Consider the following 16,603-nt stretch of genomic DNA (forward strand, 5'->3'; position numbering starts at 1 on the left):
AAAGTGAAAGTATGTGAGGAAAAAAAATGCATTGTCCTCTGAGCTCTGTGTTTTGTCTGACCATTATCAATAAGGCATTACTTTTGTCAAATTACAGCCTATGTTGTCTAACTAAGCCACTCTAGGATCATGGCATTCAGTGAGTTTAATGTATTAGTTGGTAGAAAGGGTAAAATAGCATCTAATTCATATAAATCATCATTGCATTTAATTTATTATGGTGTGATCTTTTAAAATCGTACATAATAGTGTATTTGGATCTCCTATTTGGTTTGTAATGTGGGTGTAGTTCAGTATAACAGTGTCTATGTGTGGTACATTCTAGGTCTAATGAGGCAATATGTGTGTTTTTTTTAATTACAGCATGATTTAGGTGTCTTACAGTTTATAATGAGGGTATAACTGTTTAATCTTACGTATAGTTTTTGTCTAATTTGACATATAATTTGGCTTGTTACACCTTATAAGTTAGGATGTAACTTTTAAAAAAAATATCTGATAAAGAACATATTATTTCTAGTTTTTGCCTTCTTTGACAGAAAGTAGGCCTTACTACGCCTTCTGAGTGTAACTCTGAAATAAAATTCAAATTCATAAATGTGTAAATGTGACGTGACATGTTGTCCTCGCGGGGTAATGACTCACACGGTGCTGCAGTGACGCAGAGTTTATGAGTTGTAACCTGCGCTGCTCTCAGTTGACTCTGCTGCTGCGCATCACCATCACGCACTGTTCCCCCTGACGGCTCCTAGAGCTGCTGCTCACACTGCGGAGCCCCTACAAACTTTACTGACACTTCTTTGGACCTGTGGAGGAAAGCTTCAGAGCCCGTTGCTGCTTTCTGTTTGATCTTACTTTTTATTGGTGGCTCTGGATTGAAATTCCTGGACAGGTAAGGCTCCTCTTTCAAACCGTAATTCTGTGTTGTTATGATTGTTTTTGCGCATGAAGTCACTGTGTGTGTCCCCACAGACACCATGAGTGTGATGAGCGGTGTCATGGTGTGCCTCGGTGTGTTTGGGGCGGCAGGGCTGCTCTCCCTCCCCTGGCTCGGCAGCCTGTGTGCAGGGCTGGTGGTCTGTGTGGTCTGGGGGGGATCCTGGAAGTTCATACATGTCGCTTTACGCACCATCAGAAGAGACCTGATGTGAGTAGTTTGTGTGCACGTGCGTCATGTTTGACACGGACTCATCATCAGTGCTGTCTTCTCCATTCCTGTTTTAATTTCTTTGACATTTTCTGTGGAAGCCGAGATCGGCCTGCTTGCAATACAGTTTTAAATACTGTTATCTCGAGATCACCTGTGTTCAATTTATCATTAGAGAACTTATTATAATTACTTATTATAATTACCAATTACAATGTCAAAGGTACAGAAATATTTATATTTATGTTTAATATAAATGGTTCAATCAACATATTTCCAATAGAGAGTATGAAACTGATATTTTACAGCTTTTGCTTATTTTTCAGTCTCACATTCACAGTGTGATTAAGTGTACAGCCTCCAGTGGTCAGTATCGTTAAACCTCAACACACAACTGATATGGAAAAACAATACAGTTAAGGCCATCCGCTTTGCTGAGAGACACTGTGCTCCCACTTCATCTCCACATACAGTAGCCTACAGACACATGTTGACTAACCCTCAGCCTGGATTTTTACCAACAAATTTATGGTGTAGTTATTTCAGCAGGTTGTCATGAGTACTCAGATAAATGTTTCACGCCCACGCCCGCTGAAGACAGGGAAGATTTATTTCCAAGCAGCTGAAAGTTACTAAAGATTGATGATGCGAGCCGTCATGGAAATGGCTACGTTTTGCTGTGGGAAACATACTTCGGTGAAGGGGCGGTGGGGGTATTTAAGATTTCTGTATCCCATTTTGAGGAACATATCTGAGTTTCCCTTGTCTTATGTCCGTTGCCATTTTCAATTTCATCTCTACAATTTAAGCTTTCAGTTTGAGCGTTTCAATTTAAGCTTTTGCGTTCTAAATGTAACTTTTTTTTAACATACTCACTTTACATTTTCAATGTATCATTTTACATTTTAAATTTCCCTTTTCTTAGTGTAATTAAATAATCTTAGAAGAAGAAATTAACTATTGTTTTCTTGTGATAATGGGTTTATCATCTCATTATGTTTTATCTAGATAACGAGATAATTCATTCTCGCTCGTACTTTTTCTGCTCCTCTCTGTCTGAAAGGTGTCTGGTTGTTATCCTGCGAGTGAGGGTTTCCATGTACCGCAATCTGCGAAATAGAAGCACCATCCCTGCCCTGTTTGCCCAGATGGTGACAAAGCACCCAGACAAACCTGCTTTGATCTATGAGGCTACAGGAGAGGTGAGGACTCACTGGGGATTACAAATAAATCACCAGTAGTGTTGTCAAAACTCAACGTACTCACCTTTCCATATTCATTTGATTCCAGGTTTGGAGTTTCAGGGAGCTGCAGGAGCGATGCCATGCTGTGGCTCACTGGGCGCTGGCACAGGGGTGGGCTGAGGGAGACGTGGTGGCCTTGTACATGGAGAGCGAGCCTTTAGTGGTGGCTCTGTGGCTGGGTCTGGCTACGATCGGCGTAGAGGCTGCGCTCATCAACTACAACCTCCGACAGCAATCCCTGCTGCACTGTGTCAGTGTGTCTGGTGCACGGGCAATGGTGTTCGGGACAGAGATGAGAGAAGGTAGGAGCACATTGTAGAATATAGAGATATTGTGGATAGATAATTAAAGGGTAACTCCAACAATTTAACACATTAAAGTACTTTATACTACTTTATGCAGTAGCGCTCCGCAAGACCTGCAAACACACTTTATGTGTAAAATTGGTGGAGTTACCCTTTAAATCAGGCTGCAAGTTTAAAGCTCTCCTATTGCAAAAATGCGTTTTCTTCTTCTGCATTTCTAACGCTTTTGATTGTGTCCCAGCGTTGTCAGAGGTGAGCGGCTCTCTGCAGCCCGACATGGTTTTGTTCAGCAGTGGAGAGCGGGACGATGACGAGAAGCTCGACGGCCTCCGAGTTCAGAACCTGGACGTCCTGCTGGACGGTTCACCCAAACACCCACCACACTACACAACCAGGAAGGAATTCAATGGTGAGGCCCTGTGGACTGTTTGTGGATGGGGGTTTTGGGTACGGCTCTGTTGCCATATCATGCGCTTATGTTACATATCACAAAGTTTGGATTGCAACACCGTCTTTTCCTCAGCAAGTCTTTGCCTGCCAGAGTGAGCTGCTCGCTGCCTTGATTCACTCTCTTTGGTCTACTTTTAAAATTTTATCCACTTGATAGTGCATGCACATGACCACACACCACTGTCGAACAAATCATCAACTCACTTCAAAGAAATATAATATGTCATACAACAGTTAAGTGCATTGTGAAAGATATCTTTGTTTTTATTTGATATTGTACATTTGAGTTTCACTGTAAACTTCTAAACTGAGTTATTAGCAGATATATTTGTGCATTAACTTTTCTCTTATTGATTTGCTTCCCTGTATTATTTTTTTATTTTTATCTTTGTTATCACATGGCATACCTAAGCTACTACCCTTCAAGTCTTTGCTTGCACAGCCTGTCAGACATCCAGAGGGTTTGGGGGCAGAGACAGAAACCTGTAGAGGAATGGCGAAGGTGTCGGGGTGCATACCACACATGTGAAACATTGGCATATAAACAAAAGACTAAGCCTGACAGTGAAAAAGAATACCCTACATTCCCTTCAAAAATTCAGCTCCTAATACCCATCTTCTCCTGTCTCACCATGCAGACAGACTTTTCTACATCTACACTTCTGGAACAACAGGAATGCCGAAGGCAGCTGTAGTGGTGCACAGCCGGTGAGAACAATGTCTTGTTCAGTCCATAGAGGGAACATAATATCTGACAGAAACTATTTTTGCAACCCTGTATCTAATTTTTCGTTGTCAGATGAGTGCTACGAATGTTGTACATTAATTAACGATTTTATCAACCTATGGAGGATTTTGTGCTGAGATCTGGTGTTGCTGGGTCTTTCTTGTCAGGTATTATCGCATCGCCTCTTTTGGTTTCCACTCCTTTGGGCTGTGTAATGATGACATCCTCTACAACTGCCTTCCCCTGTATCACTCTGCAGGTAGGCCTCACTCCATTCGCACGTCTCTGTTTTCCCCCTTTCTTTAACAAGACATATAGTTGTATATTCAGTGACAGATTTACCTCACTACATCAGAGGTCGACCAGTTAATCAGTTTGACCAATGCCGATTGTTACCAATAGTGGCTAACGCAACCCCCGTCATTGTTCCAAGGGAGTAAATGTTAAGAAAGCGGAGGAGGAGCCTTCCTGGAGAGGATGCAGACAATAATAATAGGTCAACAAATAAAATACCTCTCATCTAAATGTTTGATGTTTAGTTTGATGTCCTGTTCCAGACTGATATATGTATTAAGCTATATATTTTTTTAACTTTGACTTAAATGTATACTTCCAATTTATCAATGTTTGGCTGTTTGCTGCTCCAAACTATTGTTTTTATATTGGCCTTTAAAACAACACCATCGGCTGACCACCACACTACACATATCATGTCAACAGTGTCTTAAACAGAACATGTAACGCTGTTGCTGTTATTACTGAAAATATCATCACACTCATCCCAATAACACATCCTCATTGCTGTAGTAATGTAGTTGTATAGTAGTTGTCTGCATGTACATATTGAAGATATGAATGTTTGCAGGTACCGTCATGGGTGTAGGCCAGTGTTTGCTCTTTGGTTTGACCGTTGTCATCAGGAGGAAGTTCTCAGCTACTCGCTTTTGGGATGACTGTGTCAAACACAAGTGCACCGTGAGTACACACTGCCACCAAACAGTGACGAGTGTCCGGCTGCAGACAGTTGTCCCACTGCTTCTTTTCAACCAACACTAAAAAACACCTGTTCTGTCCTTTGTCTGTGTGTCCAGGTGATTCTATACATAGGTGAGGTCTGTCGTTACCTGTTGGCCCAGCCGGTCCGCTCGTCTGAAGCCCTTCACCAGGTGCGTGTTGCTTTGGGTAACGGCCTGCGTCCCTCTGTGTGGGAAGAGTTTGTCCGGAGATTCAGAATACGACGTGTCGGGGAATTTTATGGAGCCACCGAGTGCAACTGCAGCCTGATCAACATAGATGGAAAGGTGCGTGTCGCTTTAAACAACTTCAAGGTAGAATGAAGCATTTTCCAAAGTGTATCCTGCCTCATGTACTTGTCTTTCATGTCCAGGTGGGGGCGTGTGGCTTCAACAGTCGCATCCTGCCCAGCTTTTACCCCATCAGACTGGTCAGGATGCAGGAGGAGAACGGAGAGCTGCTCAGGGATTCAAAGGGACTTTGTATACCCTGTCAGCCTGGTGAGAACACACACACACACAAAGTCACTACAGGATATTCACTGACAAAGATGGTGGTCTTTCTTACTGAATATTCAGGTGTAAGCATAAAAGTAGTTTTATTTGGGGTGGCTCGAGGATTGGGGATAGGCAGGATGAAGGTCGTGTTCAGTGCGATGATTGGTGGTCGAGCAGAGGGATGGACAGAGTTGCGGTGTCGCTGGAGCATTTAGCAACAAGGAGGTCGAGACTATGCGTGAGGATAAATCTTCTGAAGGGAATGAGAAGAAGTGTTAGTCCAGTCTGAGTCCCACTTCTTTCCATTTCCTTTTCCTGTGACCGGACATTAACCAGGAGCAGCCTTAAACTAAGCTGGATTAGCATGGCTCTTATTCAAACTCTCTTCTACCCTGGGGCGGTCCAGCTGGTCAGATTGGATGGTGGAAAGACACCGTGGGCCGTGATGATCTCAGTGTCCGCTGCTTTTAATCCAAAATACCTGCTTTCTTCTCCAATGATGATGACAGTATTTCTGCCATAGGCAGTATGTGTTTCATTTCACATTTAATATCAGTTGCTCTAAGACTTTAACTAAAATATTATTTGTATGGGTGACTTTCATCTTTACCAAGGTAAAATTTTAAAACTTTACTTTTACTCAATTATAACTTTTGGGTACTGGGGATGACTGGGGATCAAATCAGGACCTTCTTGCTGTGAGGCTGAAGTGTTCACTGCGAGAGAGGGGAGAGAGGAGAGCAACAGGGGTTTGTGGGGGAGAGTTGTGAGAACAGGAGAGAAAGGGGTGAGACTTACCTTCATAGGTCTGTGAAGGAGAGTGGCGTTGTCTTTTCCCTTAACTTCAGGTATAATCAAATGTTGTAAATGAATCAAAAAGATCTATATTCTCTTCTCTCATATGTCTCTCTCTCTGCAGGTGAGCCAGGTATGTTAGTGGGTCGCATCAATCGCACCGATCCTCTCAGGAGATTCGACGGCTACGTCGATCAGGATTCCACCAACAAGAAAATAGTTCACAATGTCTTTAAGATGGGAGACTCTGCTTATGTCTCAGGTATGTTTCACTCAGTCACAGTCACAATAATGAGGTTTGCCTGTCTGGGTTCATGAATGTTTCCTCCCACAGTCTGAAGACAAACTGTATAAGACAGCTGGACTGGGGACTTTAAATTGCAATTAAATGATTCACTGTCTGTGGTGACTTGCTGGGAACCTGTTCATAGTGTTTCACACCTTCGTTCAGTGCATTCTGGGATAGGTTCCAGCTCCCTATGAGTGATAAAATAAAACAAAAAAAAACATTAATGATGATTAATAGAGATGAGACAGTTTATTTAACTCTTGAAGTGAACTGCCTAACTCACAGAGCCACTTCAGAAACACAGAAGACAGTAGTACCCACAGACATACTGAGGACATTGCACAGGAGACGTTACCTTGCCACAATCGCGACATTTACACAAAGATTCGTTAACTGTTTCTTATGAATCACCATCACATCATATCAAAGTCAAAAATGTACTGGTGACTCATCATTACTACTTCTACTCTATGATCCCCTCCAGGGATGATGATGATGATGATTTTTATTATTATTTCCCTCTCTGCCTGTTCCTGTCTGTCTCTCAGGTGACGTGCTGGTGATGGATGAATATGGCTACATTTATTTCAGGGACCGCAGCGGCGACACGTTTCGATGGCGAGGGGAGAACGTTTCCACCACAGAGGTGGAGGGAGTCCTCAGCGGCCTGCTGGGACACACTGATGTAGCTGTCTACGGAGTATCAGTACCAGGTAGAAATCAGACGAGACGGGATGGGAAAAAAAAGATTAAGGGCTTAATGAGGGCGTTACATCATAGTATAGTCTGTTCATTACCTCACCTGTCTGTGTGTATGCAGGTGTGGAGGGAAAGGCCGGTATGGCAGCAGTCGCTCACGCAGGAGGCCAGTTTGACCTCGATGCGTTCTTGCCTGCTGTACAGAAAGCGCTGCCTTCCTACGCACGGCCCGTCTTCCTCCGGCTCATGCCATCTGTCGACACTACAGGTGAGACACTGATGCAAGGACGTGCAAACCCATACACGTGAAAAAGTCACACATGAACTTCATTTTCCACTTTCGTCCTCAGGCACCTTCAAAATCCAGAAGACACGGCTGCAGAGGGAAGGATACAAGCCACAAGACTCGAGTGAAGAGATTTATTTTCTGAACAGTCGAGCCGGGCGTTACGAGGCTGTTACTGATGAACTATATAGTGCCATCATGGAGGGGAGAGCATGTCTATGAGACAGGAGGAGGCTGAGAAGATACAGACTGTTGAAGAGGGTAGTGTGTGTTTCGAAGGGGAAAGAAAGATAAAAGAAAACACAGACTTCGTAACAACTACATCCCTCTGAATACTGATGTGGACATTTTCTATATTGCTGTTTTTTGCAATAATAAACTTTTTTTAATTTTTTTAAAATCAAATGTAATGCATTTTTCTTACATTGCACAGTACAGTGTTATTCCATATCCAATAAAAATCTTTTAAAGGAGACTGTCTCCCTGTGAAAAGCTCTGTTTTAGCTCCTGTTTCTTTAAGGCCCCACTTCCTAAATATGCAGTCTGCTCTGATTGGTTAGCTCACACATGCCTGAGCCAGCACCACTTATAACAACAGAGCAGCTGTGCTAAATAAATTCTCACATGCCAGACTAGCCAGGAGGGATAAATTATGCGAATGTCTGACATGGTGACATAGTGTGATGTCACAAAGTCACAGAATTAAAGGCTGGACTACTGACGAGGCGTTTCAGGATGAGTGTTTTCTGTGGGAGACAGGAGCTTCTGTTGGTGTGGATGCACAAGAGCCTTTATAACACACTGAAAAAAAAGGAAATCAAAAAAGCATAATATGTCTACTTTAATCAAAGAAAAGCCCATGGCAGTTGCTGACATTTAAACAGTAGACCACAATAATAATCTTCACTTTAAAAAAACAAAAACAGGACAAATGGAGCTGAAACTATGCCAGACATGAGCTCTTAGCCTCTGTTGTTGGGATATAGTACAATTTCAGTGGATGTATCTGTACCTTTTAAATACCTTTTTAAAAACACACAGCAAATATATATTTTCATCTCACTCCTTAGAAACAAAATGCAGTAAATTCAAATCTAAAATATATCAACAAAACAAAGAGTACGTCTATGTTGGCAACTGTACTTAGACAGCAATGTTTTGAGCTAAATGCTAACCTCAGTATGCTAACACGCTCACAATGACAATTCTAGCATGTTGATGTTTAGCAGGTACAATGTTAACTATGTTCCCCACTTTGGTTTAGTGTGTTAGCATGCTAACATTTGCTAATTGGCATTAAACATGAAGTGTTGGACAAATTTAAAGCAACATTATGTAGAAATTGACATTTTGTGCAATTTGGCACCCCCCACAGTTTCTGAGTGCAACACCACTGTTGTAAATGCAAATCCCAGGTCTGTAACAGTTTGTCAGATGTAACGTAGGCGAACTACAAACAAAACTGATTACGTCATAACAATGTAATGTGTTGAAAACTTGTATGTTGAAGTAAACATGTATGTAACGCTGTGACCCTACCCTCTCACTGAAGTTACAGTGCAGAAACAAGTGAGAGACACCATTCACCCTGTTACAAGACCATTGAAATGACTTTGAAGCTGTTATTTTAAGGTCAAAAAGTTACATAATGCTGCTTTAAATATCGACCCGATGAAGCTTAATGTAAAGTCAAGGGATCACCAAAATAATTACAGTTCTTCCTGAAAACCTGAATATCTCAAATAACATGGCAAATTATCCAATAGGCTAGTTGAGACATTTCATTCTAAGCCCAACACACCTCAGAACTAGAGGAAAAGTCATCAGGATTCATCCTCTGGGGACCATGAACGTCTGTGAAAATCATCATGGCAATGTATCCAATAGTTGTTGAGATATTTCAGTGGCTAGCCTGCCACTAGCATGACTTAAAACTAAGAACAGGTTGTATAAATGTAAAAGATGGCCTTTTAAGTTATTATGGCTTTAAGGTTCGTGTTATTTAGGCCTATCACAAGTATAAGAAACCAGATTATTAAAATCATTCATTTGGATTTGTTTGTGATTGATTGCCAGATTGATTATTGCTGTCGTTTAGAGTAATGACGCACAATATATATCGGCCCTATAAATTATCAAGCAATGGATATTAAATCATCCATCTTTGCTCATTACACTTTAGCCTTTCGTACCCTCAGGTGCGAATAAACTACAGGTTATGAACTTAAATAATCATACTGACTGAAAAAAAAACATGGTGTATCCCTAGTTTAGAGCTCTGTTCAGTGAGACATGGTAGTTGACGTTGAACTTGCTGCTCTGTTTTTTGGCAGCAGGTCTGTTGTCTTTTGTCTTTTGATTTCCAGTGGGTTTTGTTTTAATGAGCTGATCCTTCGTGGCTCGTCTCTGATGTTTGGTTGCCTTCTCCTCTCTCACAGAACAAATTGTTGAGTTTTTGTTTTCAGTCAGATGTCTGCGCTCGGACATCTTGCTGCTGCTGTTAGTCGACGCAGTGTTAATGTCTCCCTCAGTGCAAGATTCACTTTTTATCGTCTGATCCTCTTCGGTGATATCAGTGTCTCCCATAGAGATGCAATCTGACCCCACACTGACATTCACTTTCTGTGCCAACACAGAAAGGCCCCCACAGAACGCTAGACTCTCAAAGTATGGGTACATTTTCTCAGTAAAGTTATGTCTAAAAGTAAAAAGATGTGTTTCAGTATCAATGTCGATGAAATCCAGCGTCCCTACATCCCAGTCCAGCCTCACACGGACTCTGCTAAGTCGGTGTGAGTTGTCGCGATCTATGGCTTTAGCGGGAGTGGTCAGAGCTCGGTACTCGCCATCTTGCAGGCTGATACACCAGAGTCCTGCCTCTGGACAGGCCTCAAGCAATGTCCCTCTGGACACTGACTGAGCAGCCACACCAACTGTCCAGTTATTGGTGTCACCAACCTGTTGAAATCAATAGGGACAAAGATTGGACAACTTATATGCTTCCATTTGATGCTGGATAAATGAGGCTGTCACCTACTGTATACCAACATTTTAGAGTAAATAAAATCAATATATGGCTGCTATCTGGTGATACACAAATACATGATGAGGACACTCTAGGGCAAAAATTTAAATCCAGTCTTCATAAAGAGGGGAGGGGGGGTTTGTTCACACAAAAAGTGAGAGAAGTAGCTGATCATGGGAGTTGTTGTCTTCATTGTCAAAGAAGAGGTTAAGTGTTAAAGTTTTACTTCCTTCCTTCTCTGTGTTCAACATTTTAATAAAACATTTTGACACATTTTATCTTTAAACTGACAATATTACCCAATAATTATAGCTTGTTGTTATGTATGTGAATACCTCGATATCCCAACAGTGCACTCCTGAGTCAAAGCCCTCCCTCGCCAGGATGCAGGAATAAGGGAAACGTTCAGGGTCTGCTGGAACTGCAACATCCTGTGAGGCTCCACGGTTGATATGGACAGTGTTTAACTCAGAGGATACTCTCAGAGACTGGCCAGCTGTCCTGGGATCCAGGGTCACTGGAGCTGGAAGATACAAAAAGTAGGTCAGAGGGACTGAAAGAGGGAGCAGGGAGGAAGGGAACAGGAAGTGTAGGAGACTGACTGTACGGAGCGATGTGTTTCATCTTCTCCCACACGGCATACTGGAGGTTACCCAGGTGTTTGGCTACATCTATTAGAGGACTGCAAACCGTCTGTGGCTCCCTGCTATCTGTCCACGTACTGCAGCAGACAATTATAAACATGCAGACAGTTAGACAGTTGTATTTGCACATGTATGTGTTTGTATGTGAATAATATCCAGACATACCTGTTCATCGTGTCCTGGTAGCGCTGTAAATAAAGAATTTCTATGGTTAGTGTTTTAAACACAGACATCTCCCAGTCATTGACTCATTGATGTTACCTCTAAGTATTTAACTCCATCTCCTCCTGCATCAAGCTCCTCTTCAGTCAGCTGGATCTTCTCTTCCAGAGCCTTTATCCCCTGATTCATTCTGTCTATCCTCTCCTCTGCCCCTCTCTTCTTCTCCTCCTGTTTCACCCTGAGAGCAAGAAGCCTGGCTGCTTCCTCCTCCCTCAAAAACTGGTGAAGACTCTCAAATTCCCTTCTCATGTGCTCCTCTGTGAGTCTGGCCTCAGTCTGGGAAGAGAAGAAAAAGCGAGGAAAGAGTGGGCGAAGCAGTTGGAGTGAACCAGTCGAACATTTAGGAATGCACCTGAACTTTTCAGACAGATTTTTCGTTTGGCAGTCGCAACCTGTACCTGGTTATGTCTGGATGCATGTTCACAGGTCTGTGTGACTTTCTCAAACTGAACCATCTTCTTCTTCAGCACATTTAGTGAAGGTCTGAGCTCCTCCTAGTGGCCAAAAGGAGAATTACATCATACCAACGCTCCATTTGTATCTGTTGGACCCAGCACAGTTGAGCCAAAAGCCAGTTATTAGTTGATTTGCAGATCATCATTCATCATGATAAAGTCATTTTGTTATGGTCAGTCAAGTTTTTTGTACACTTGGAGGTCGGAGGGTGGTAGTTTCAACAAGGACATTTCAACCTGTGTGTATGTGGGTGTGCGTGTGTGTGTGTGTGTGTGTCTCATCCTATGAGAACTAAACATGCATTTGTGACATGATGATAGCAGCAGTAATTAGTTTAGTTTTCAGCTCGGTGCCTCTTTAAAAGTCGCTCTAAATTCCGCCTGCATAAACTAATCTTGGATTAACACAAGGCGGCATCTGTTTGGGCAGGAAAATGAATATTTACAGGGCATGAAAAAATGCCTGACTGCCTCCTTGTTTAAATCTCTGCCTGCTGTGGTTACAGGATGCATGTTAATGAAAAAGTACGCAACAGTCTTGAGATGCCCCCTTTAGCAAAAAAATAGGGTTCAAATCTTGGAAGAGCCTGTGTTGTTGAGCGCTCTGCTATTACTTCATGTCTGTGTGCTCCTGGTTGGTTTGTTTTTGTGGCAGCGGGACAGCTCTGAATGGAAAACCAGCATTCAAGCACTTTTGTTGGCAATCATCTGCCCTGCTGAAGTGTCCTTGAGGGAAACTGTGAATTCCTGCCAGCTGCTCTGTCTGTGTCCAATCCTTCAGCATGATGCTGGATTGATTTCAGTGGAGGAATAAATAAGCCTGTTTCTGCGCTTTTACTTTAGTGGTCCTCTCAAAGCTATAGCAAGATAAATGTTGGGGGCTCACAAGGTGATTCATGTGATATGAAAGAATACATAAATCTACACGGAAATATGTTATTTTGTCCTGACTTCTCTCTGATAATTAATTTTCTTGTAAAATACAAGATATTTTTAGTTGTTGAGCCAACATAAAGGCGCATGTAAGAATGTAAGTTGAAAAAAACGTAATAAATGATCTAAAATATGTTGCACAGACACTGAAGTTAGCATGATAACCAGCTAGCCCTGCCCGGTCATGGTAAACACCAACAGTCCCCTGGTGCTCTGAGCTCCCAGTCTGGACCACTCGCTGCATGGCTTAACCAGCTAAATAGCTACTGGCAGCTACAATTAGTGGCAGTTGGCTCTTACTCTGGTTATATCCTGCCCACAATTGTGTTCAATAATTGAATTCAACAGGTGGCCAACTCTCACGTATCGCACCATAGACATATTTAAATGAGACCATTTGATAAGAAAATTGTTTTTGTTTTACTCCAACTGGACAAACAAATATGTAATAGGAGGTCTTATGACTACAAATAATACAAAGAGATCATTCAGAATGTGATTTGTAGCTGGAAAATAATTGCATTGATTCAATATCACAATAATACTTTCTCAAGGGCTCAATTAACTATGTTAAAGGTGCAATATGTAAGAATTGGCTACCTGTTGAATTCATACTGCCAACAAGTAGGGGCAGCATATCACCAGAGTAACTGCTAACTGCAGCTAACTAGATCCTTTCCATGACTGTAGTTACTATTAGCTAGTTAGCTCAGTTAGCAGTGCAGCTAGCTAGACTGCCGGTGTAGTGTTGGTCTACCCAGTTAGCATTATACTTTAGTAGATATCTCTGCAACACAATAAATTAATGTCTTTATCTAAATTCAACACTGCTATGTCCAAACATTCTGTTGATCATTTTAGTTAATTATTTTGAATGTTTAAAACTACAATTCTTACATATTGCTCTTTAAATTGTAGAAGTTATGTTTTCAATACAGTCCAGATGTTTTGGAGTCGGAGTTGCGGTGCTTGATTCCTACCTTGCAGTCAGTTGCAGCCTCAGTCAGGAGGTACACTCTGTGTCCTCCGTGGCTCACAGCTGCACATTGTTTACATAAAGGCTCCAGGTCATCCAAACAGAACAGAGACAGGCTCTCTCCATGTTCCTCACACCGCTCCGGAGAGTCGACTGACCAGGGAGGCAAGGCGAGGCCTTCTGCCTCTGCTCCAGTGCGTTTCACAGGGAGAGAGGACTGGCAGCTCATGGTGGGGGTCGGAGCCTCCAGATTTGAAGTTAGTGTGGTCAGAGCGAAGCAGCCAGTCTGTATGAAACAGATGAAGAGAGGGAACACGGGAGAGCAGAAGAACAGGGGAGGAGCAGTGTGTTCATGTGTGTTGGTGTCAGTGCTGTATGTGCAGTTGCCATACAGCCGTCTGGATGTATCTGTGGACAGATCTGCTTACTTGCTCCTTCTCAAACTTGAAACTCAGCCAACATGCCTTCACCAGATGAAGCCGTACATCACTCTGTAGTGTCAGTTTGACTTTCATGACCCTGTGATTTGCGGTAGATTCTCAGATCCTAAGGCTAAAGTCGTGCCATTGCTTGTTATTTTTGTGCTTCCCTCCCCTACAGCTGAAACACTTCTTTGATTCAGAGGCTTATTTTTCAATTTTTCAGGGAGAAATAAGGATTAATTTGGGTCCTGATGACATTTTGTAGTTTAGATGTGTGACGCGTATGTAATGTGCCAAGTTCACGATTTCACTTTTCACATCAAGTTTTAAATGACGGTATGCTTTAATGGCAAGGCTGAGAATGTCTGCAAGTGGGTCAGTTTGGAGGCACACAGTAGTACTGCATGTACCGTATGTCAGGCCTGAGTTATGTTAAATGGATCCAGTTTCGTCGGCCTTTAACATTTTGAGCTGCTTAGATCCAGAGCCCATACAGGGCAGATCACCTTTGACAGATGAATCACATTTCATTGAATGGCAGCTCTAAGTGAAATAATGACATTTAATCTGTTTAGTCTCAATTTGCAACAGGTCAGGTGATACATGGTTAATATGTGACCTAACAGGCTAACAAAAGCTGTTAACTTCCTTACAAAGGAAGCACGTCTGGTATTATGCAACCAAAACAGGAAGAGGCACTGTTTGACCAGGTCACTATCCCCAGGTAACGCGGGAACAACTGGAGTAACTATGGAAACTCTGCACTGCAAAAGGATCACAACCCTGCTGATGGAGGAGGCAAAGAAGATGAAAAGGGAGAGTGATAGAAACCGAGGTAAAACAAGAGCGAACAGACGGGCATTCACTTGATGGACAGTGCTCCGATGTCCGTTCCCTCGCTGATATGTGCTTCCCCTTACTACCACCAGGACTTGAGATGGTTCTAAACTGGTATTCTTTCTACCAGACCAGTAAGTAACAAAACTTGCCTGAAACAATCTGGTGTTTGCCATTTCACACTACTGAGATCCAGGTTTCTTGGTCATATTGGGATTCTTGCAGTTATTTGTTTGGACAGTAGCCATGTTGCTAGCTTTTCTTTCTTTCTTTCTTTCTTTCTTTGACAAAAATTACAAATAAACATTCTTTATTTTATTTAAAAAATGTTTTGTATTATTTATATGCCAGATGTTTTGTTTTGGTAGTTTTCATATAACTCTTGTCCATAAAAAGAGACTTATGACTCAATGTCAGACAAATTCATGTAGATTGTTACTTTAAATGATGCTCATAATTTAAGAAGCGTGTGGTTACTTGCACAAAAGCAACTCAGTCTTGTTGTTAATGATTAAAGAAGCTCAGAAATATTCGTTCCATTGTTTGTTTGTTTTGATTTTTTGTTGTTTGTTTTTTTAAATGAAATGTATGAAAGGGTTTTAATCAAAGATAATCATAACTAGATGTATACTGATAGTGAAACCTGTGTGCATGGCCACCTGGCTTCAAAGCTTCCTTTACTCATGCAGGTTCTCATATGTAGGCTTCTCTATGTCTGCACTGTTTATACAGGTGCTTATAAACATGCATGATTGTGTGCACGTGCAAACCTCCATTATCAGACACGATATCTGCCGCTGAGCACCTGAGCAGCAGGTAGTCACACACTGCCTGAGACAAGATGAAACACATCACAGTATTACAGACTTGTTTCATGAGAAGAGCTTTTGTTCCCTTCTTTCTCTGCTCCAGTTATCCTGACAGTGTGTCTCTCCTCTGACGTGAAGACTTTTAAAGACTTTGATGGTGATGACAATGGTGGTGTGTGGAGAAGTTTAAGGCTTCACTGCATCGCTCTTAAAAGTGGTTCACCAGTGGCAGCGCATAATTTTCCCTCTCGACTGTGCAGCTCTGTCATCAGTTTGCTCAATTACAGCAGCTGATTCTGGCTTGTGCCACTTGACATTTAAGTCACATCCTTCCCAGAACATTGATTCTGTGGCCTGAGCTCAGAGTAGAGAAATGGTGAAGTGCTAGAACTAAACATCCTTCCATTTGTCTTTTTTGATATTTTGAAAATCAGCCGATACAAAGCATCTTGATTGTACTTGATTGCCACGTTTGTCTCGAGTATTGACTGCCAGCATAAATCCGTGTCGCGATGAAGTGACATGTGAGAAACAGGTGGAGAGAGAGTGATAAAAACTGATGACAGGGAAACAGCAGAGAATTGGAGGGAAGCCCACCTGTCACCTTAACTCCAAAGAACACAGGTACTTCTCAGGAAAGCCTGCAGAGATGGTGTTTGAGATTCAGTCATGTGAAGCAGGGCGCTCCGTTTATCTTTTCGTGATTATCTGAATATCTGAAAGCTCATCTAAAGTTGCATAAGCCTCCTGGTGACTGAAAGATGTGGACATGTTCAAGAAAATGCCGGTTTGGGAAATGTCTGTTAGTGTCTTGTAACTTGATTATT

At 42.1% G+C, this 16,603-nt stretch overlaps 2 protein-coding genes across 3 annotated transcripts; one reads left to right on the top strand and one right to left on the bottom strand.

Moving 5' to 3' along the window:
- Nucleotides 1-726: 726 nt before the first annotated feature.
- Nucleotides 727-8,126, top strand: LOC311264177 (long-chain fatty acid transport protein 1-like). 2 transcript variants are annotated; one of them, XM_084364810.1, is made up of 14 exons: nucleotides 727-892; nucleotides 973-1,147; nucleotides 2,211-2,349; nucleotides 2,438-2,693; nucleotides 2,938-3,105; nucleotides 3,785-3,854; nucleotides 4,041-4,132; nucleotides 4,739-4,848; nucleotides 4,965-5,174; nucleotides 5,261-5,387; nucleotides 6,304-6,441; nucleotides 7,017-7,181; nucleotides 7,289-7,435; nucleotides 7,518-8,126. In XM_084364810.1, exons 2-14 carry the CDS (start codon nucleotides 978-980, stop codon nucleotides 7,673-7,675), a joined length of 1,950 nt encoding a protein of 649 aa, XP_084220936.1. In that variant the 5' UTR covers nucleotides 727-892; nucleotides 973-977; the 3' UTR covers nucleotides 7,676-8,126. The 2 variants fall into 2 exon arrangements, with proteins under 2 accessions (XP_084220936.1, XP_084220935.1); XM_084364809.1 differs by having other exon boundaries at nucleotides 7,017-7,435.
- A 144-nt stretch (nucleotides 8,127-8,270) lies between these two features.
- Nucleotides 8,271-14,063, bottom strand: LOC311264184 (E3 ubiquitin-protein ligase TRIM7-like). Its single transcript, XM_084364838.1, has 7 exons — nucleotides 13,713-14,063; nucleotides 11,743-11,838; nucleotides 11,384-11,620; nucleotides 11,288-11,310; nucleotides 11,081-11,199; nucleotides 10,814-11,001; nucleotides 8,271-10,411 (listed from the first exon to the last, which is right to left on the bottom strand). Exons 1-7 carry the CDS (start codon nucleotides 13,935-13,937, stop codon nucleotides 9,719-9,721), a joined length of 1,581 nt encoding a protein of 526 aa, XP_084220964.1. The 5' UTR covers nucleotides 13,938-14,063; the 3' UTR covers nucleotides 8,271-9,718.
- Nucleotides 14,064-16,603: the final 2,540 nt, after the last annotated feature.

This window comes from Pagrus pagrus (assembly GCF_965226575.1).
Source record: "Pagrus pagrus genome assembly, chromosome: 2".
NCBI lineage: Eukaryota > Metazoa > Chordata > Actinopteri > Spariformes > Sparidae > Pagrus > Pagrus pagrus.

Bases quoted from the DNA above. Each gene is read 5' to 3' on its own strand.
- LOC311264177 (XM_084364809.1), top strand. From the start codon at position 978: ATGAGTGTGATGAGCGGTGTCATGGTGTGCCTCGGTGTGTTTGGGGCG. The intron at 3,106-3,784 runs GTGAGGCCCTGT...CTCACCATGCAG, and splicing joins AACCAGGAAGGAATTCAATG to ACAGACTTTTCTACATCTAC. The intron at 4,133-4,738 runs GTAGGCCTCACT...GAATGTTTGCAG, and splicing joins TCCCCTGTATCACTCTGCAG to GTACCGTCATGGGTGTAGGC.
- LOC311264184 (XM_084364838.1), bottom strand. From the start codon at position 13,937: ATGAGCTGCCAGTCCTCTCTCCCTGTGAAACGCACTGGAGCAGAGGCA. The intron at 11,839-13,712 runs GTAGGAATCAAG...TTTGGCCACTAG, and splicing joins AGGCTGCAACTGACTGCAAG to GAGGAGCTCAGACCTTCACT. The intron at 11,200-11,287 runs GTATGTCTGGAT...TGTCTGCTGCAG, and splicing joins TACCAGGACACGATGAACAG to TACGTGGACAGATAGCAGGG.